At 39.8% G+C, this 22,354-nt stretch overlaps 1 protein-coding gene across 2 annotated transcripts in view; it reads left to right on the forward strand.

The window, feature by feature from the left end:
* Window positions 1-222: 222 nt before the first annotated feature.
* The window catches only part of ZNF143 (zinc finger protein 143), a 68,326-nt gene continuing 46,194 nt past the window's right edge, over window positions 223-22,354 (forward strand). For both annotated transcript variants that reach the window (XM_067540769.1, XM_067540770.1), the window contains exons 1-6: window positions 223-269; window positions 15,203-15,317; window positions 16,097-16,189; window positions 16,667-16,750; window positions 17,003-17,083; window positions 20,542-20,738. In XM_067540769.1, coding sequence (XP_067396870.1) covers window positions 15,206-15,317; window positions 16,097-16,189; window positions 16,667-16,750; window positions 17,003-17,083; window positions 20,542-20,738 — 567 coding nt within the window. In that variant the 5' untranslated portion in view covers window positions 223-269; window positions 15,203-15,205. The remainder of the gene's footprint in view (window positions 270-15,202; window positions 15,318-16,096; window positions 16,190-16,666; window positions 16,751-17,002; window positions 17,084-20,541; window positions 20,739-22,354) is intronic.

A 22,354-nucleotide genomic window follows, 5' to 3' on the forward strand; every position in this document is an offset into this window, starting at 1 on the left:
CCCAGCATAGCTGAGAGGCCGTGGCGCGGGGAGCAGGGCCCGCGGGCACGTAGCCAATCAGAGCTGGCGCTGGGCCTCCGGCGACCAATGGAATGCGCAGGCGGTGGTTTGGGCCGCCGGCCGCCCAATGGCGCCTCGGCGAGTGCTGGTTGCGGGGCCCGCCCGCACGGCTGTGGGCGGCGCTAGAGCGGGCGGGCGCTGAGGCGGCCGTTTCCTGTCCTGGTGCATGGTGGTCGGACGGAGGAATTGTTGGAAAATTTCTCGGCGAGGTTAGTATATAAATGTGTTTTTACCCAGTGTGCCTTATTCTACCCACCGCCATCTCCGGCTGGGGCCGCCGCGCCAACCCGCCGGGCCCGGCCCGGCCCCTCCGCGCCGCCCGCGGGGGAGCGGAGCTGGGCAGCCAGCGAGCGGGGGCAGAGGGGCAGCGCCGACTGACATTAATAAAGCCGCGGTTCTGCCGCCTGCCCGCCCGCCTTGTGCGTTTTCCTTCCCCCTCCCCCCGCCCGTCCTGCTTCCCGGCCGCCTGCGGCAGTCCCAGCTCCGCGCGGGCGCTGCTGCCCCTGGGCCGATGCGGCTCCCCAGCTCCGTGACGAACGCGCGGCCGGGGCGCGCGGGGAGGTGGCTGAGCCGGAGCGGCTCCCCACATCCGCCCGCGCACCTGCTGCGGGCAGGGTGCTGAAGAAGGCCGCGCTCGGCTGCCCCCCCGGGGGGGGGGGTCTCTGCCCTGCTCTTCCCCCCCCCCCGCCTTTGCGAAGGGAGGGCGCGCGCCTCGGCAGCGCCGCGTCACGGAACGGGGTCGCTGCCTCCTCCCCGGCCCCTGCCCCGCCGCGCGCTGTTCTCGTGGCGGCGGCGGCACCCGGGCGGCGCACGCAGAAGCAACTTTCCATTGCCGCCAGCGCCGCGCGCGGCGGTGTGTCCCTTGCGCGCTGCTCTGCCCCTGGGGACAGGCTTCCCGCCAGCGCCGCCTCCAGCGGGAGATGCGGGGGCAGACTGGGGGCGCCCCTCGCGCGCGCCCCGGGGTGTGTTTGTGTCGCTGCCATGCAGCGTGTGGGGGTGGGGGTCTGATGCTAAAGAGCGCGTTGCAAACACCTTGTTTACTTGCTTGTTTTGCTGTTGCCGTTTCGAAGGGATGGAGTCTCCCTGCTCTCCCCCCGGCCGACCTTTTCATTGCTTCTTGCAAAAGTTACCCTCAGCAAGTAGACTTTGGCAGGTTTAGTGGGGACGTGCGTGTGTTTAGTGCTACCACATCGACAGGGGATTTATCCAGCGTGGTGCAGTTTCCCCCTCTTAAAAAAGACTTGCACCTGGAGCCAGTTTAGTAGCTGTAAGTCCCTTTTTGGAGGTGTGCTGCAGTGGCAATGAATAAGGAGTTAAATCTGTCAACGAAACAGCACTCCATGTCTAACATCATTAAAAGGAATCCAGTGAAGGGGTCCCCCTCCCAAATTGAAGAGACTTGGGAAGCAGTTCATTCGAGAAGAAGATGCTGTCCTATCACTAGTTTTTCTAGTGTCCTAAGCGTACGTGCTGCTTCACAAGATGAGGTCCCTGCACTGTCAGTCTATTTTAGTTTAACTTTCTCAGCTCATAAAAATAACATACAGCTTTTTTTAAAAAATAGCATTCTCTCTTTTCTTAGCATTTTCTTAAATGTCTTCTGTTCAGAACTTGGAATAGAATATATACAGTTAGAAGAACCAACTATAGAAAAAACACATTACTTTTGCAGTAGTTTACAGTATATTTTCACAAATTGTTTTTTGACTGTTAATATGGCTTATCTAGTGAAAATTAAGGCTTTTTTTTTAATAGCAGTTACCAGTGTTTTATATACAAAATCTATTTGGTTTAAATTTTAAGCTTCTAAAGCTTTAAAATATGCATTAACTTGTAAAGTGTGACTAATATTTTCTTCACAAATTTTTCCTTTTGTAGGAATTTGGTTTCTTTTTAAATATTGTAAATCTGTTTTTCTAAGACTTCTCAAAATTTTGGTTCAAGCATTATAAATCTCCCATTGAATTAGAGGATGTTTTTTCTGTACTAGAAATAAAATGTCATGTCATTTCAGGTAGATAATAGACAGTTAAATGTATTTATCCTTAATGGTTTGCCTCCTTGGAGGTAAGGAATATGCATTTGGCATATCTGCATAAATGCACCTTTTGTTATCAAAATATATTTTTAGAATTTCTAAGGTACACTATAACCAGCATACTTCAATGGCTTAGCTTTTTAGATTTCATTTTATCATTCAATTGTGTGAGGGCTTGATCCTCCAAGACCTTCACATTTCCTAGAAGAAGAATAATTTGAGAATTATTTTCACAGCAAAGTTTTTCAACTTAATCAGTAAAGAAAATAAAACTATTTACTTAAGATGCAGTGAAATACTATATATTCTTGTTAACTACAGGATACTATAAACTAAGTAAAATAAACATATTCAAATTATTTTACTGATGAGAGCCATACCCAGAGTTTATTGCATAGTCCACATAAGTTACCTTTCTGATGATTAAAAGTAAATTGTTATTCCACAACTATCTAAAGAATTATTCTGGTTTAGTTTATAAAGCCTCAATCCAGTGAACACTTAACCATGTGTATAATATATCACGTAGGCTTCATTGGGTCTACTCATGTTTGATTTATTGTGAGTGTGTATCTGAGGTACCTAAATGCTTCATAATAATTTATTTTCACAATACCCTGGTGAGATAAAGTAGTGGTATTATTTCTGTTTTACAGATGGTGAACTGAGGTTCAAAGAGATTAAGGTCAAAATCATTCACTAATTGTGTATGTTAAAATTGAGATGTCTCAGGCCTGATTTTTTCAGAGTATTTAGTATTACATAGCACTTTATTTGTCCGAAGTACAGCTCTCCGAGTATGTCTATGCTCTAGCCTGAGTCCAAACATCTACACTGCACTTAAGCAGTCCCCTAGTGTGAGCCTCATGAGCCTAAATCAGCTGGTATGGGTCAGCCATACCTTTAATTGCATTGTAGACATACCCTCATTGCCTTGGGTTGTAGTTGTGGTTACTCAGCACTTCTGCACATCAGACTCTAGGGTTTCAGATTGGACACCCAGAAAAGGAGGGACACACAATTAGTGATCATCTGTGAAAAGTTCAATGTAGGTGACTTTCCCAGCATTAGTTATCATTGGCCTCTCAGTTTCTCTTGTCCAGCCAGTCCTAGCTTCTCTCCCCAGCCAGTCCTAGTCTCTTCTCTCCCACCTCACCCCCTGCAGGCACCCAATCTCAGTCTGTCTAACCAATCCCAATCTAACCCCTGCTCTCAGCCTCTCCCACCTTCCAGTCTAATATCTCTGCCCAGCTACTGCCAGTCTTATGCACACCCCATCCGTGGCCCCACGAAGCCACCTCTCTTTCCCTCCACTCCTATTGGCCTCCCACCAGCTTCTGTCCCCCTCTCTCTCAGATTCTCCCCAACCTCTTTCCGCCCCTCCCCCCTTGCGGGTTGGGCATAGGAGAGACAGTTAACCCCACACGAGTTGGAGTCCTCGTCAACCTCCTTAGAGTTGCAGTTATTCATGGAGCCATAGTTTCAGAAGTGTTCACTAATTGTCTGTCTCAGTTTTTGTTTGTCTAACTTGAGATGCTGAAGACTCAGCTCCATGGAACAAGGAGTCTTCAGTTGATTACCCAAAACTGAGGTACACTAAATTAGTGAACATTTTCAATAATTTGACCTGTTAGAGTTGTGTGAGTAGTGAAACAGCAATTCATGCCAAAAGGTGCCTGATTTTTCACTACTTACTTTAAACCTGGTAGTTATTGTGGGTTAGTTGTAAGGTGCCCACATTTAATACTTGCAATATACCCAAGGTTCTCCATTTTGGGGGATTTTGTGGCTGCCACAAATGCTACAGAATTCTAGATTGACCTCAGAATTGCATTTAAAACCCTTGTCAGTTTTCACCGCCTGGTATTTTTTTAATTTGTTGTTGTTTTCCCCCTTCTTCCCCCAAGACACTTCTTGACCTAAGAATTCTAGTTTCTGTTCAATGCACACTTGCTTTACAGTTGATTGCAGAGAACATGAAAGCATCCTATATTTAGGCATGTGAAATGGTATACCTGCCTCTTAGAGCAGGCCTGAATAAAATAGCCATAGTTCATATTCTTATGTCAGTAAACTAAAATGAGAATTTGCAATAATTTCCTCACTGTTTAAGAACATTTAGCCATGGTGGCTTTTCTGCTGTTTAATTTAAGACATATCATTGTAAATTAAAAGATAGGTGTATAGGGTTGACTGAATAATTCAAAGAACTAATTATGAGATACAGATCCTTGCATAAGATATTAACTTAAACTTTTACGTGGTCAATGCTGACAAAATGTCTTTACATTTAGTGATTTAGTTATCAGGTTATTAGTGGATAAGTGTCCACATCACAATAATTACATCCATACTGACGATCTTATTGGCAGTTTCAGAAGACTTCAAGGATTGAATGGGTGTAATGGCAGGGAATTATGTTTCTAGTGATTTTAATTTGGCACCTTTCACAAACTCTGCAATGCTAAACAGTCATGGAAAAGTATGCTTGACAGACCTTTGACATTGATAATAGAGTATAAAAGATTATTCATTCTCGTGACATTTCTTCTCTTTCCCTCACATCTTCAAGTATTCCTTCAGTTGCCTTTTGTTTAATTGAAAAAGCTCATCAGTAAAACCAGAGTTCTTTCTTTGCCTCAGAAATTAGCATTCTGAAGTATTTTAGCACTTCGGAGAGTATTTTCAGTACTATAAAAGGAAAGAGGCAGAGGTTTCCACTCATTTTTAGAAATAATGTTAACAAGCATCCCACTCCTTATACATAGCTCCTTTATATAACATGAATTTTTTCACATACATACTCAGCTGTTTTAATGTTAAAATCAGTGGTAAAATATGGCATTTATAGTGACACTGTAATTATATTTAATAGTATACTCTATTCAGTCTCTTTTTCACTTCATAACTTTCTGAAAAAAATTCCTTCTGGAATGAAACTTGTCATGCCTGATCTCATCACAAAAACAATTTTTTCTGAATATTTGAACAAGATGTTTATTTGTTGGCTATGTTTGAATAATGCAGTTGCAAAAACAACAGTTGCTTTCTATTGTTACAAAGTAGTCAGCCATTTTTGGACTTATATAACTCAAAACAACTTTATTTCCAAGGCTCAAGTTTAACATATACTTCATCCCATAATGAGGAATAGTTTTTGCTAAGTTTGAAAACTTTGATTTTGAAATAACCTTACGAACATGTGTGAAATGAAAATGATCTAATAGGCATTGTTGGAATTATTATTTGGAATTATTAATATGGGAGATTACCAAACACTAATTTAAATGTGAATTCCTTTATTTAGTCCAAAGGCCAAATAGTATCTTACACAATTGCTCTAAACATGCCTAACAGCCCAAAAAAAAAAAAAGCAGTTACTATACCCAATACAGTAACAAAATATTCATAAGTCTTTGATCAGTATTCAGGCCAGACCTATGGAAAACCATTTTATCCTGGCACATTTCAGCATGAGCAGGTCGGGACTGATAAAGGACCCTCACATTCATAACTTTCATACCCTTCAACAAATAATATCATAGCCAATTACTACTGTAGCTAACAACCAATTTGAGACCGTTCACCCTTATTTCCAGTCTTAGTCCAAAAAAGATTTACAACCTCCTTTCTCTCCAGAGCCTCTCCTTGTTGCAGACCAACAGCTTTTACATTGCACCTGGATTCGCACAGGCCTTACTTTTAAGATGACACTGGTATGTGGGGTGGGAAGTCCATCTTGGCTCCTTCTAAGTCAGATTTTCTTTGTCTTATTCAAAACCATCTGCAGTCACCCCTTTTGGCCCGAGGCCCTCATTTTAGAAACTTTTCCTTACCTCGTCAGTTATTCTTTAGACCAGACATCCTCCCAACTTCATTCCTTCTGGCTTTTTAACATTACTTTCAAGGCCTTCCTTCTACTTGCTAGTCAGGACTTTTCTTTACAACACACATTTCTTTAACCACACTTAAGCTAACTCTAATTCTTTAATTTCTTATTTATTCTACATGCATTTATAGTATTTTTCCTACGGACTTATTTGAGTATGTTTAAAATATGTGTGAATTTATTGGCCAGCTGACAGATCCGGAGACAATCCTTTTCCCAGGACAGGTGCACTATGCTGCGGCAGTATAAGCTTCCCTCCCTGTCTCACCAGTTTCTCTTAGCTTTTAACTCTAGAGATGGTCCCTCTGAGTCTGTTCTTGTTGGCCTTGTCTATGCTGAAGAAATGTGACTTTCTAATCACCCTTAATATGTCTGTAACATATCTTGTATTCACACATGTATTCCCAGTGGTCCACAGATGCTTGTTCCACCTTTTGAACTGTACTGGTTTTGAGCTGGGCTGACCAAGGAGTGGTCATCCCTTATGCCAAATCCACCAGTGCAGTGCAGTTTGTATAGGATCACTGGCATAATTATCTTAACTATGAAAATAGTCTTATTAACTATAACACAGTCCAGAATGTAGGTATCTATTATATCTTCTGAACTGTGCAGCAGAAGGGTCAAGGATGCTGGAAACTGCGCTCTCCATGGACCTCAACAACATGTTGTTTCCCCAGGAGGTTTTTGAATCTAACCTCTTTCAGAAAGCCTTTCAAAATCTCCCAGAAGCCACTGCTTCAGGAACCTATGTTGGGATCTGTGGGATAGTGCATCTGTAATCGTGAAGTACAGCGCAAGAGTACTAACTGTGCTGACTAAACAGCATTGCTTTTGTGGACATGCTGCATTTTTAGTTCTTCAGTGTTGTCCTACCAGTTGAATTAACAACAGTACACTTTTCTGCTTAGTAGGTTGCCAGTCAATGCAAGTTAGGATGGTGGTTTTTGTGAGCTAGCAGCTTACCTATTTTGAACTGGGTCAAGACCACAAGAATAATTTCACTTAGGTCTTTAACCATCCTTGGCTAAGTTAAGTGTATAAATTCAGGAACAGTGCTGAGTTGGCCATCTTAACCTGGATCATCCTTAATTTTCTGCATATTCCCAGCATTCTTTTCTAACCCTCCCACAATCTATTTTAAATGTCACACACTATGAAGTATGTGGTGTATTCTAGGCAACACCAGTATGTCTTATTATTATTTGTATTACTGTGGCACCCAGGAGTCCTAGTCATGGACTAGGATCCCACTGTGCTAGATGCTGTACAAACCCAGGACAGTAAGATGTTTCATGCCCAGACAGTTTACAATCTATAGCTATATTATCAGGGAGAAAAAGCTTTTAAAATGTCAATTGTTGTCTAACCAAACTGGTTAATAAGATTCTTGTGTATAAAATTCAAGTATTGGCAATGCTCATATATTCAAGTTCATTATTAAAGATGATTCACACATTAAATGAAATGTAAGATGACCATGTTTTTCTCCACTTCTGTTTGGGGTTAAAAGTATGAATGCTTGAATGGTAAGAAGGCACAAAGGAGTATGAGTCATCACTGCTCTCATAAGCAGGTGTAACTACATTGAAGTTAATAAAGGTGCACCTTCTTATGGCAATGATAACTTTTGTCTTGTACTTATATCTTATTTGCAGGGTGATCGCAAAACTAGCAACAATGTATTACCCCAGAGAAGAACTGCATTATAATTAAGAAGTCCTTTGCAACAACTTCTGGTGCAAAAATGAAGTGCCATACAGAGGCCACAATATGGTCTAGAATTTGGCCAGAGTCTCTAACATGGCAGACCCAAGTCTCATCCACTTAGCTACACTGACTTTCAGAATTAATGTACCATATATATATGGTTGGCAGTATTGTCTGTAACCACAGTGCCCTCCAGAGCCAGGAAAAGATATCCATGATTCTCCACATTCCATTGCTGTCTAGCAAATAGTTGTGTAAGCCACTTTCAAAATGCATGTCTCACTTCACTTAAATAGCTGGTCTACATAGAGTTAGTAAGCCAAGTACTGCTACCAGTTTCTCTTTTAATTCAAGTGGTGGAGGTCTGTGCTGTGAATTTGAAAATTACGGATTACAATCCTGTTAATGATCCATGCAAGGGGTCAGTCTGGTTTCATGTGATGAAAACTTCTAAGTCTTTTCAGTTTGCTTTTATAAAACCCTAGAAAATTACATACATAAATTATGTTGAAAGAAAATTAATGTTGCAAAGTCAAGGACTCAGAAATGAGGAAATACCAGTATTAAGGATGCATATGCAACCTTCATTTGTCTTCATTGTGCATATGTACTATGTAGTCTTTACATGATCATATTCTGTCTATTCTACAGGACCCGTGCCACATTTAGTGCACAGGTGAGACATCTAATGAGGCAAAGTGCTGCAAGAAGAGAAAGGAATATTTTCTTGTGTTCAGGGTACTAGATTGGGACCCATGAGAGCTGGATTCTATTCCTTGCTCTGCCACAGACTTCCTATGCGATGTTAGACAAGGCTATCATAAATATATACATACAAGGGAGCAGAACTAAGATTTCACAGACAACCTTAATTCTGGCATTTCTTAATTTTTCAATGTGTAACTGTACTGTTATTTTGACATATTTTGTATAATTTATAACCTATGTTCAGGCACTTTCTATTCCAAACTCTTATGTGTCATTGAGTTCTCCAAACGATCGTCAGTCCTTACCTTCTGCATTAAGGTTGGGAGTCTTATGATCCGTATAATAAGATTTCAGGATTAGCACTGTGTGTGTCACTCTGAAGCTTATTTTATGTCTGTAGAGTCAATTTGAAGCAATAGAAACAGCCACACGCATGTCTGAGAGCTTCTTTTATTCAGAATGTCACCAGATGAAATCATTACTGGTCTGTTACCATCCAATTTTTAAGTTCTTAGCCATTTTAGCTTTACAAATTACACCTGTGTGGTGCACAGCTACAGTAAGGCATATAGCTGTGTCATGCCAAGAATCCGAGACCATTGTAATAGCAGAGGTAATTCAACCAATCACTGCCCTTATTGTGCAGCTAATTTGCATTCAGCAGTTTCATTGGATGTATCAGGGAGACTGCACACAATTATTTGGTCCAACTGCCACTCTTGTGTGCTCAGATGCCATTAGTGCAAACCTTGAAGCACAAAACACACGGCATACAGAATAACCCCCAAAACACCCAGCCCCTCACAGTGACATGCACCGCTCATTCTGCACTCCCACAAATCAACACAATTTTCCAGCACAACCAACCAGACACAAATCAACACAACCACCACACAAACAGCCCCTCAACCCAGCATACACATCTTACTAGCTGCCCGCATAAATCAACAACACACAAACTCTCTACCCTCACTCATACTTAACCAAAAAAAACCCATGAATTTGAGCAGCAAAGTTGTGGGCCATCACTAATCCATGTTAGTTGCCAATTAATTTGTAACCAACATGTTAACCATCATAACTGTAAATGCTAATGTAGACACTTAAATCTTTATTCCAGGGCACAGCTCATTTTGTGAAGTGTCTACTTTGGTGTTTACAGTTGTATAGAAGTGTTACAACATGACCAAAAACTAGCCAAGACAAAGCTAAATATGTCTGACAGGGACAGATCATCAAAGGTATTTAGGCAAATTAGGAGCCTAAATACTTCTGAGGATCTGGGTCTTTAGTGTCCTGAAATACGTGCAGTGACCCTTTAACACGTGATCCACAGTTTTCCCAAATACAGGATCTGTTTCATAAGCCTCATCAGAGAAAGCTGATATTGTTTCTTTATTTCTATTCTATTATAGGGCTATATGTCTCATCATTCTGGTTGTAGTTTTATAATAGTGTTTTTTGTTGTGTTTTTGTAAGATTTTTTTAAAATTAAATTATTGTACAGCACCAAGATGTGTTTTAAATAAATTAATATTTATTTAAAAACATGACAAATCCGGTATTGTTTCAGAACCTTCACAATGCCATCTACAAGGATAGAGAATAACTAGCAGCTAACTTACTTTCCCGGGTAGTTTTTTCTCAGGCTTTTTTTCCACCTCTACCCTAAGTTTCTTCCTTGGTCTTTTAGTTTCCTCTTGCTCTATCCTTCCCCACACTGCTGTTATTACAAACTTTACTGTGCTTCCTGTTAGCTTCTCCTCAGTGACTGCCTTGTTTCTCCTCTCTCTGTGGGGATCCTGCTACTGTCATTACATTTTTTTCAGTTTTGTTTGTCTGACTTCCCTGTGGTAACGTCAAATGCCACATTCCAACTTCTTATTTCTCAACTGACCTTCCCATTCCCAGCTGCCCCTTTGCCAGCTGCCATTTCCACTCGTCCAGTTCTCAACTGCTTAAGTCCCTCCTGCCATGTTCCTAGCTGCTGATTTCCCAGCACACAACCCAATTGCCACTCCCATTCTCAGATACCCCTTTCCTAACTAACACTCCCAACTGCCTAAATTCCAGCTGCTACTCCTGATCTCAGCTGCTTAATACTCAGCTGACACTCCCAGTTCCAGCTGTTGCTTCCAATTCCCATAGAACTTTCTGATTTATCCCTTCTCCAACTAAAGGAAAAGAACTCAAAATATTCTGCTGCTTGTTTGAATACGTAGGCATCTTCTTTGACTACTGCTGCATGATAAATCCAATAAGTTTTTCCTCCAAGGCTTCTGCAAATTCAAAGCTCATTTTGTTTTTTATAAAATGTGTATTGCTCTACATTTGTGGAAGGCAAATTTTGTCTGTTACCAGTTGCCAGTGCTTAAAATCCACTTGAATTTTACATTTCTCTATGGGTTTTCTGCACTGAATCCCCATAGTGCCAGTAGCAGACTTCACTAATCCACTATTCAGTTCTGCTCCTAAATAATTATAGTCGGGGCTGGTATTACTGCCTCTTACTAAGGTTTCCTGATACATCGTATTATAAGACCTTGTTTTCAGTTGTTGAGCCAAACTTGAACCAATATTTTCCATGTAAGGTGCCTCTCTCAGGCTGAATTTTTGGGAAAATTTCAGCCAAAATGGGTCAGCTGTTTCAAAAAATAAGTGAAGGGAAAAATACATTGTTTTGCTCCTATTAAAAAATTCTTGAGGCCTTTTCTTTAAAATGATCAAGTAGCATGCAGTGTAGCAGGAACTTGACATTTGGAAGGGGTGGCCTTTGTGAGAGGAGTGTGTCTTTTGCTGTCCCCATAAGAGTAAACCCAAATTTGGCTAAGTTATAAGCCTTTGGACAATTTAGTTCAAACATGCTCAGTGAAGACTTACTAGACTCTAGTAACTAGAGCTTAACAGCGAAAATCTCTGAAGATTTTGTCCTCACTGAGCATATTCAAGCCTCTCACATCTCCTAGAACTGACCAAACTGCATATGTGCCAGCCCCACAGAGCACCTGAGCATGCTCCATTCCCTAATGACTACATGTGAATGGACTGCATGTTCACTGCCCCCACAGCGACTAGGCATGCAGGCTGTAAGATCTCAGAAGGACTTGCCCTATAATGGCTTTCTCACAGGCTCTGGGCTGGGGTGAGACTGGGCATTGGAGCAAGGGAGACTAGGACTGGAAAGCAGTGAGGGAACCAGGAAGTGGGCAATGGTCAGCTGATGGGGACAAAATTGAGATTGGATATGCAGCTGGGGTGAGGGGAGGAGACTGGGACTGGCTGTACTAGGAACCAGTGGGGCGGGAGGTGGGGGGAGGGGAAGAGAGACATCTCTGAAATGGACCCGGGAGAGTGGTGGGGAGAACTGGGATTGGCTGGGCAGCGGCTGAGACAAGGAACAAAGGAGGGGATGAGGAGAATGAGAGTGGATGAGGAACCCAGTGAGGGAGTCTATAGTGTGAAGCCATTGGGTTGGGGAAGAGACAGTTCAGGCAAGGAGCCGGGCATGGGGGACTGGGACTGAGAGACTAGGAGTTGTGAGGGAAGATGAGGACTGAGAGGAAGACTAAGACTGGCTGGGCAAGGAGACTGGAAGGAGAAGCCTGAGGAGTGGAGAGTGGGAATGGGTAGGCAGGGAATCTGAGACTGGGACAGGGAGCCAGGAGTGGGGAAGAAACAGGATCAGGGCAGGTTGGAGGGGATTAGGCAGAAAGCCTTAAGATTGGGGGGAAACGAGCATGTGTTCACTAGAATACAACTTCCTCCAGAGTGTGGAATGGTGCTTAAGATTCCTCAGTCTCCCCAATCCTCTGCTCTCAACAAATGTCTGTGAAACCCACTGGCAAAGTGTATATTTCATCTGCATCTAATGTTGGTCCACATAGAGGATGAGAATCTACTACTGCTATCAGTTACTCCATTGGCTCAAGTAACAGAGGTCTGTGTGGTGAATCTAAAGATTCCAACCCTGCTCATGACCCATGTGGGTGTCAGTATGATGCCACATGATGAAATTTCTGGAGTTTTTTTTGTTTTTTTTTCCCCCAACTTGCTTTGTAGAAACCTAGGTAATTACACACACAAAGCTATGTTAAAAGACCATTATTAAGGGTACAAAGTCCAGCAAACAAAAGTTAGGAAATGCCAGAATTAAGGTTGCCTTTGCCACCTTCATTTGGCCCACTTGTGCATATGCATCAATTCTTTAATTACATGATCACATACTATTTTTTTCCACAGGATTCCTACCTCATTCAATGCACAGGATAGATGGTACTCTGGGGATGAATCAGGGTTGTACAGTGAAGGAGGCTGTTAACTGTAGGCCCCTTGCCTCATTTGTTTCAGAAACTGGAAGGTGTGTAGTGAATGAGGCAGGGAGTTGCAGGAAGAGAAAGAATGGTCTCATGGTTAAGGCCATGGCAAGTTGAATGCTGCCTTGAATAAGTGGATTTTATCTCTGCCTCTTGGTGCAATGCTAATCAGCTTGCTTAAACTAAACTTTTCACAAGTGGTCGCTAATTGTGTGATCCTCATTTTTTGGGTTCCCAGCTTGAGACCTGGGGTGTGATTTATGGAAGTGTTGAGCACTCATGGCTGTAAATGAATTCAGTTGGAGCTGTGCTTTGACCAAATAAAGTCTATGTAATGCTGAGTACTCTGGAAAATCCGGTCCTAGACATCTGTCTGTTCACTCAAAATTAGTGGATACTTTTGACCTTAATCCCTCTGTGCCTCAGTCACCCATCTGTAATACGCTCCTGATGGGTGTGTTGTGAATTGCTCTGAGGGTGTGTCTATACAGCAAAAAACAAAACAAACACCTCCACACCTCTCCAGTAGTGAGTGTCGGAGCCTGGGTCTACTGACTCAGGCTCACACTGCTGGGCTAAAAATAGCATAGTTTTTTGTCTTTGGGCTGGAGCCTGGGTTCTGAAACCCAGCGAGGGAGGAGGGTCTCAGAGTCCGGGTTCCAGACCGAACCCAAATATCTATACAGCTATTTTTAGCCCAGCGAGCCTGAGTCAGTTGACCAGGGCTCTGAGACTTGCTGCTGCAGGGTTTTTTTGTTTGCTGTGTAGACATGTTGCCTGTTATTAAATGAAGAAAGCCCAAAAGCGCCCATGAGAAAATTAATTCTGTGTTCCAAGCATATTATGTAATAAGTAAGGCCTAAGGCCTCACATTGAATGAGGAGGATAAACCAAAATATTGAATAGCTAATCTTTAATTGAACACCATCCATCCTGTACAAATGAAGAAACTGAAGCATGGGGGGGAAGTGACTTGTCCATGGTCACCTACCAGGCCAGTGGCAGAGCTAGGAGTTGAACCTACATCTCCAGTGTCCCAGTCCTTATCCATGATACTACCACTATAGATGTCTGCTATTTCAATTTTTTTTTCCCTTCAGAAACCTGGTATGAATAATATCTGATCCTGGTAATTTATCTGCATTGGAGTTTTTCTTGATGAAAGAACCAAATGAGATGAGCAATCTGCCTGTTGATTATGTTCAAATGTATCCCTTGTGCAGGTTTTTCTAAATGATCTATGTTTCTGTCACTTTAAGAAATGCTGCCTGATTGGAAGAGATGAAATAGAAATATCACTTTAAAGCCAGCTAGCTAAGCGCTTCATAGGCTTAATACATTCATGTAGGTTTTCTATATGATTTTTCCTAAATCTGCAGCTCTATGTGCAATGTGTCAGAAGAGAGGAATGAGCTTCTGCAGTGGCCATACAAATCAATTTCAAGAATTCCTAGTTGAGTCTGTATGTGATGTTACCAAAAGAGTACTGCAGAGCTCAGCTAGCAGATGCAAGTGAAATGTATGGTTTATGCAGTCCAGCTTGGATTTCTGTGGTGATGGAGCCAACATCAGAGCTGTTAGAAGTCACTTGTCCATTTAATCTGTAACTGCTGGCTAAGTGTGGAATGTATGATTTTTAAACAGTACTTACAGACCTTAGGCTCCAACAGTGTTCTGTAGTCTCACGTGTTGAAACTGATTAAAATAAAATAAATTTCACATTTCTGTAGGAATAAGGTTATGTGGTTTTATCAGGTAAGTGGTCATTGCAGTCTCCATTTGCCAGTCAATCCTCTTTTCATAGTGACAATTTTATAACATAAAACATATAGTTACTTTTGAACTGGTAATTCTTTTAATAGAATCCTTAGTAGTAGAGCCAGAAAATAAACAGATGGATCATTCAGTCTGACTTCGCAATATTCAGGTCTTTCTTCAGTATGGGCCAGACTGTGAACCTCTTATTTTTACTGTTGAGCAGTTACTTACATGGGTAGTTTGATTTTAATAGGACTTACAAAAGGTTCTCCATCTGGCCATATGTGATTTGTTAAAATTATTGTTTTTAATTCTGAAAAGAATTACAGTGCAATGTAAACTATCCCAAATACTTTTAGTAAGCCTTAACTACTGTATAATTCCTAAAGTTTAACTGAAGTATAAACAGAGTCAGCATCACCTAAAATCTAGCAATTATTCTGTGATGAAGTTCATGAAAATGATAGTTGGCCATTTCGTATAGCACTTTTTTTAATCTTCTAAGCACTTTCCAGACATTAATCAATCATTGCATCATCTATATGAAGTAGGTCAGACAAAATATCCATAATATGCTATATAAAATTCTGATTAAAGTAGGATTGTTTTTAACCTCTAGGATTTGTTTACCATCCAATTGTATAAGATTGCACATAATTTCTTGACGTTACTTCTTATTGTTTTGAGTCTTTATGTTTTGTAAACTTGCTATTTTTTTCTACATAGACAATGTTATTAGCCCAGATAAATCGAGACTCTCAGGGAATGACTGAGTTTTCTGGAGGAGGGATGGAGGCTCAGCATGTAACTCTCTGTTTGACGGAAGCAGTAGCTGTGCAAGGTGAGCATTCAGATTAAAATATCTCCACATCATCGTGTCTTTGCAGTTTAGCATTCAGAAAAAGCAAAGTATGTACCCTGTTGAATTTCTAAACTTTGGGGTGATATAGTTATTGTATTGCAAATGTAGAATATAATAGAAAGACCAAATTGTTTTTAGATAGCGTGTTTGATTAATCGAAATTTTCATTTAATTCTGAAATGAAACTATTGCTTAATTAAAATAAGAATTGTGTTTGCAGTATAAGATCTGATTCCAATGAAATTAAAATACAGTATTACTATTTTGGACTATGTAATTCCAATATGTAATGGATGTACAAAATGTGTATAAATTCAGCTTTATAAAAAGAATGGTGCTTTAGGATTGATATATATATAAAAAGAATAAACGTTTTTTCCTAATTATTATATTTTATTTGAAATGGTCTTGTATTTACCAATGACTGATGGTGCACAGAACAATGATTAACATAATGTGCACGTAATATTGCCATCTCTCATGAATTTATTGTGAGTCTTTGATATTAGGTGTCCTTAAAGCCCCAGTTCTTAAGCCATTTTATTGTATGAGATTTTCAGAGTTTATTTAAAATAAATGTTTAATTCTCATGCTTATGGATAAAAACTTAACAATGTGACCTCAGTGTATCCTAAAGGTTCAAAACCAAGGGCAAATAAAAATATTTTAAGTCAATCTCATGGTATTTTGGGGCTTGGCTCACGATTTTAGAGCACATGGAGTTGGCAATACTGTAAATTAACTTTTTTCCCTAATAGATGGTGACAATTTAGAAAACATGGAAGGCGTAAGTTTGCAGGCAGTTACACTTGCTGATGGCTCCACTGCTTACATACAGCACAATTCTAAAGGTATGTGCATGACTAAAAATCAGTAATTCTTCACTGTATTCATTTGCTTGTTTGTATAGCACCCAGTACAATGGGGCTCCGATCCCAATTGGGTTCTTTGAGTGTTACTATAAAATAATTATTTACTATTTATACTCAGACTAATACAAAGGCCAATACTAAGTACAGAACAGAGAAGTCAACTGAAAGAGAGATGGTCTTTCTTTAAAGTTCAAAACTAAATAGTGACATTGAAAAGCCTGCAGAGTTTAGTTTTCTAAACTTGGTGTATTTGTGATAACAACACTTTGCCCTTTATTCAGTGTTTTTATCCTAGGCTCTCATAGCACTTTACACGATCTAATACTGTGCTTCATATTTGTTGAACAATATTTTTGTTTTATGAAATATTTTATTCCAGAGAGTTTCAAAAGTATGGTTTCAAATGTGATCTGTCATATAGGATACTTTATATAAAAATATAATGATATATTCCAGATGGTAAATTAATGGATGGCCAGGTGATTCAACTAGAAGATGGCTCTGCTGCCTATGTTCAACATGTATCCATGCCAAAAAGTAGTAAGTGTATTACAACCACGAATATATTATAAAATATTTACTACATTGATATAGTATAGTATTGTTAGAATCAATAAAGCATTGTTACAATAATTACAGATGTCTAATACATATACAGTACTTCTGTCATTTGAAGGTTAATATTTTTAGTGAATGTTGTTTCCAGTCTGTTTTTAAAACATTAAACCAAATAAATACATTTATGTCTTGTGATGCCTAAAGTTATGCTTTTCCCCCCACCCCCCTGAACAGGGGACAGTCTGCGCCTGGAAGATGGACAGGCAGTTCAGCTGGAAGATGGAACTACTGCTTTTATTCATCATACTTCAAAAGGTAAACTGCATTTTGAAGTGTGATTCATTGTTATGAAACAATTTAATTGTATTTTCTCTTCATGAATACCGTGCCTGACACTATGTTTAGATTATGACTTTATTTACAAGGATTCTTATTAGAAATGACTTGGTGCATTTAAAATAAGAACATCTCGAAACAGCTAAGTTGAGAATGGTTCGATTCCCCATGCAGAACGTAGTGGTGACCAGCTGGGTCTCAAAAGATTGCTGAGCATTTGTATTTGCTATTCCAGAATCTTAACAAAGAAACAGACTTGCTACTTCTAGAGAATGTAATCCCTTGTATGAATTTAAATGAAGACTGGACCTGAAAATGAAGAAAGGAAACAAGAAAGAAGGAGACATCACTTGAATTAGATTTTAGAGCTCTAGGGATATTTTAAATAGCCTGTGAATGAGATTTGATACTTATTTGGAAGACTTATCAATTATCAATGTAACACACAAAGAATGCCACAATTGGCAGTCAAGTATGCACATTTATTTTATTTTAAATGAAGCCTTAGATTCTGCAGAAGTTGATGTCACAGATCTAGGAAATATTGCTACTTGCCCTTGGCAAGCAGGCTTTTCCAATCCAATTAAACTTGCATTGGTCCGAAATTGTAAAGATGAGCAAAAGTAAAAAGACAGAACGTAAAGTAGATAATTTTGGAGGAATTATTTCCTCAAAAGTAATCTCATGTCATATTGGGGATCCACCTTTTAGAAGTTCCTTGTGTGCGTGTGGTCTTGGAAAGAAGGGAAAAATAAATAATATGTCACACCGATACTGGTTTACTTCACCAGAGGACTTGGACAGTGTACGATCTTCCTTCTCTTTCATTATCACATTAATAGTTCCCCTGTCCTGTATCAGTATAATTTCCAAATCTGACACAGAAGAGAGTGACTATTTCTAGATCTTATGTCTGTGAAGAACAAAAGTATGAACTGAGTATAAACTGATGTTGTGCTGGCATCTTAAGCGTGCTGAGAGGAAGACAGCTGTGCCTCTGCTACTGCTTATACATCAGAGTGAAAACTGACCAGGATATTGCTAGTTTCACTGTGCTACTAAAATTCCTGAATCTGTAAATTTTATTAAGTTGAAAGTTAGTTAACTGTGTGATTTATATACTGTACATACTATCCAGTACTTTCAGTCCTTTAAATTACAGTGTGGCTGTGACATTTTGCGGTTCAACCCAGACCAATAAGAGGTTGTGTCACAACCTGCCCTGCAACTCTGGGTGCCTTTAATGCTATGCTGCTGTGGCTCACAGCCGTGACACCAATAGCAAGCCTTACAAGCCATGCAGATTACACCGTGGTTGCCATCATCCAGTTATGCTTTCAGAGTGACCATAGCGCCCTCCCAATCCCAAATTTACCCAAAACTGTCTCTCTGTTTGACAGTCTGCTGAAGCACCCAGAATTGTGAGTTACTATGTTATCCTTTTCAGCCTCAGCAAGTGAGAGTTTTGTTACTGTTAAGCTGTGTGACAACTCCCTGATACACCAATTTATCTGTCTTGCCAGCAAACTACTCAGGATTCTGCCACTCCAAACTTGGCCTTACAAGTAACAAGCAGTGAACCCTAATTCCTGAATTCCCCAGAGACATCTTCTGGCAGTGTTCTGGTTTCTCCTAGAACACTCATAAAAGTTATTAAATTTGTTGCTCCTGCAAAGAGAGAATAAACAGCAGTTTATTAATTTCACTGCAGTTTGACAAAATCTTATTTCAGTCACAGCACATAAGTATAACAAGTTTATTAAACAAAAAGTCATAGGTTTAAGTGATACCAAGTACAAGGAATAAAGACTGAAATAGTTACAAACAAACAAACAAGTAAAAATATGCTTCAAAGATTAACCTGCTACAGTTAAGTTTTAATCGTTGCCTAAGCAGGTTTGTCACCTATATTCAGTTCCCAGAGACTGCATGCCCCTTGGTTGAAGGACCCAAGATTCTGTGATTTCAAGAGCTTTGCCCCTTGAATCTGCCAGGTGATGGACTGCTATGGGGTTCTCTACCGCTTTCTTTTTATAGTTCAGTAAACCTTTGAAATGTATTGTTTGGAAAGTAAGCCCAAATAAAGCTGCTCTCTCCAGCTGGGGTTTAGACACTATGCTATCTTTCCAAGTTCGTTGATCCTGTTTCACAAAGCAGGAAGACTTTCTAGGGGTGCAATCTCCATGCCCCTGCTGATTTGTATGTAAATTGGGCTTCCATTGTTTTTATTCTACACTGCTTAATTTACATTGGAGACAGGTAGATAGCTGCCTTCTCTCCTGTCTGGGAGAAAACTTGTTTCTGCCTGTGTGTGGTCACAGTCTTTAAAGCATAAGAACAATGAGTATCTATGATTCCTTATATAATGCTAATGCACACATTTTATAATGATATTAATCAGCAGTGTATCACAGACTTTCATAAAAGACCTTACTTGATACAGTTTTATAATACAGTAATATGTGTACAATAAGCTGATTCAACTACTTATTATTTGAGGTTCAATCACTGCTGTCTTTATAGTTAACAGGCTATCTCTCCCATTCGCTAGTTTAATGACTTTGTTTACCTTTTATATAAGGATACCTTCATTGTCTCTGCCTGACAACCTGGCTTGTTAGACAAGCAAATACATATTCCTTTGTCTAAGGCAGACAGTGCTATGCATTGGTTGCCAAACACATTTTAAGGACATAATTCTAACACATATTTATACTCTGTACATCACACAAGAATATTAATAATCAGTGAGTTATTAGTTTTATAATGATGTATTACATGATGCTGTTTGGGTATATATCATCACAGCAATGTTAAGTGTAGTGAGTATGTCAGGTCTAACAAGAGTTACTGACATAGAGTAATGAACCACCAATGGGACTGTGTGTCACAGTGGCTTTGAAGGGAGTGACAGCATAGGTATTATCACCCTGGTTGGAAGACTTACTACTCAGGCTAGTAGATGTTGGGTAAATGTTTCAATCCCTGCATGTTTATATGATTTTAACATTAATAAGCAATCATAATTTCAGTTTCCCACAGATTATTCCAGTTTTTGTAAACTATGCCATATGCTGCAAAGTATTTTACATTTTTATGTAAAATTAAAGTAATGGCAAAACATTGCTTTAGCCATTGAAAGGATGCTTGGGTTCTTAGTGTACAGGAAGCAGATATACAAATCCTTAAAATGATCATATCAACAATTAGTTTATCACTAGAGAGTAGAAATTTCAAAATGTGCGGTGTAATATTGTGTATTTTGGAGTAAGTAATCATTTACAACAAATTCAACGTGTGGTATTGATTGTCTAAACTATTGTACTCATCAGTGTATATTAATGTGATAGTTTCGTATGTGTTGCCTTTATGTTGGAGAAATGCAGACTCTGATATTCATTCCATGTCTTAACAGTGTTTTTAATATTATTTCTCAGACAGTTATGATCAGAGTGCATTACAGGCAGTCCAACTGGAAGATGGAACCACTGCTTACATTCACCATACAGTTCAAATGCCACAGTCAGATACTATCTTAGCTATTCAAGCTGATGGCACAGTAGCAGGCCTTCATACAGGAGATGCTACAATTGATCCAGATACCATCAGTGCTTTGGAGCAGTATGCAGCCAAGGTACGTTAGAGTACATTTTACCTGTACATAATTTCTTTACGAGATCTCTATGTAAAATGTCTTGTGATGTTATATATTAAACTAAGAAATATGATGAGAATTAATTAGAGGAATTATTCAGAAGCTTGGGAGATGGAAAAGAGAGAATTCCTGATAGAAAAGGCAGCACAAATAAAAGATCCAGCTTCAAACTGTGTAGATTTGCAAGTAGGGATCATGAAGTTAAATGCTGAAGGTGCAGAGTGAGCTAGCAAATGTGTGAGTGGATAGAAAATTAGAGGAATACAGCGGAAGAAAATATATGGAAAACCATAAAGGTGGTTTTGAATAATTTAAAAGGTGGTTTGAAAACCAGTGAAAGTAATGGAGAGTAGGAACTTCCTGAAGTTTACAAAGCATTGGATGTAGGATGACTATAGAAAAAGAAATTGCAGTGGTTGAGACAAGAGATAATTAAGGCATGAGCTTGCTGTTGGAAGGATTAGGGTAAGGATGAAATCTGCTAAAGTTCCAGAGATGATGATGAGACATTACAGACAAGGGATTTATGGAATGAAAGAGAAAGCATGAGTTCAAGGATGATTCAACTTTTCTATCATTGAGGTTAAGTTAAGTAGAGTAACAGCAGAGAGATGGGACAAAGAAGTGTATTTCGGATAAGAAATTAAGATGTAATAATCTGTAGTAGTCAGAGTCCAGGCAGGCAATTAGATGGGAAATAGGATGATTGGAGAGTGAGCTGAAGGAGATAAAGAGCTGGCTGTTGTCATCATAGGAGTTTTGTCCAAAGTTGAAGATTCTAGTGAAATGTCCCTGAATGAGTCGTATGAGGAAATGGACCAACAATTTGACTATCTGTAGTAGAAAGGATGAGAGGAAGATGAACAGCCTCCAACAAAAATGAGGAAAGAGTAGATGGAAAGTAGGATTCCAAGCAAAAAGGGAGAGTATTAGAGACACCATCTTTTTACTCAAAGCATTCAAGAAGGAAGAGAGTATTAATAGTATTGGAAATAATGGTACTGATATCAGGCAGGATAAGAAGAATGAGGGAGCCATTGTCAGAATCAGAAAGTAGACATTGACTCCAGGATGTAAGGCACACTCCAGATGAACTGAGTGAAAGCCAGGCTGACTTGAGAGGTGATTAAACAAGTAAGAGAAGGGAGGCTCATGACAGGACAGTAGTTTGAAAATAGGGGGAATTAAAATGACTGTTTTCAGAAGAGATGATGATGAGGTGTGTAGTTTTGGTGATCCTGTTTTGAGTCTGAAAGAGAAAGAAGGACCTAGTGTATAGGTTGATCATGGTAGCATGATGTAAGACACAAAAGTGTAAGAGGTAACGAGATAGCTACTGAGTTTGGCAGGAGATCCTTTGAAGAGGTGCTTTTTAATCATAAAGATGTAATGTTGACACTTCATAATGCACAGAAACTGCAGTGGAGCATAGCAGTTCAGAGATTCTGCTTACATAAAACCTCACATTAAACAGAAAACTGTAAAACATGAGGGACAAATTAATCATAGGAGTGGCAATTTTCTTACATTTTCAGTCTTCCAGGTCCTGGCTGATAACTATCGGTATTTGTACTGCTCTGGCAAAGAGACAGTAA

This window comes from Emydura macquarii, unplaced genomic scaffold (assembly GCF_026122565.2).
Source record: "Emydura macquarii macquarii isolate MOO-44397 ecotype Brisbane River unplaced genomic scaffold, CSIRO-AGI_Emac_v2 contig_587, whole genome shotgun sequence".
NCBI lineage: Eukaryota > Metazoa > Chordata > Testudines > Chelidae > Emydura > Emydura macquarii.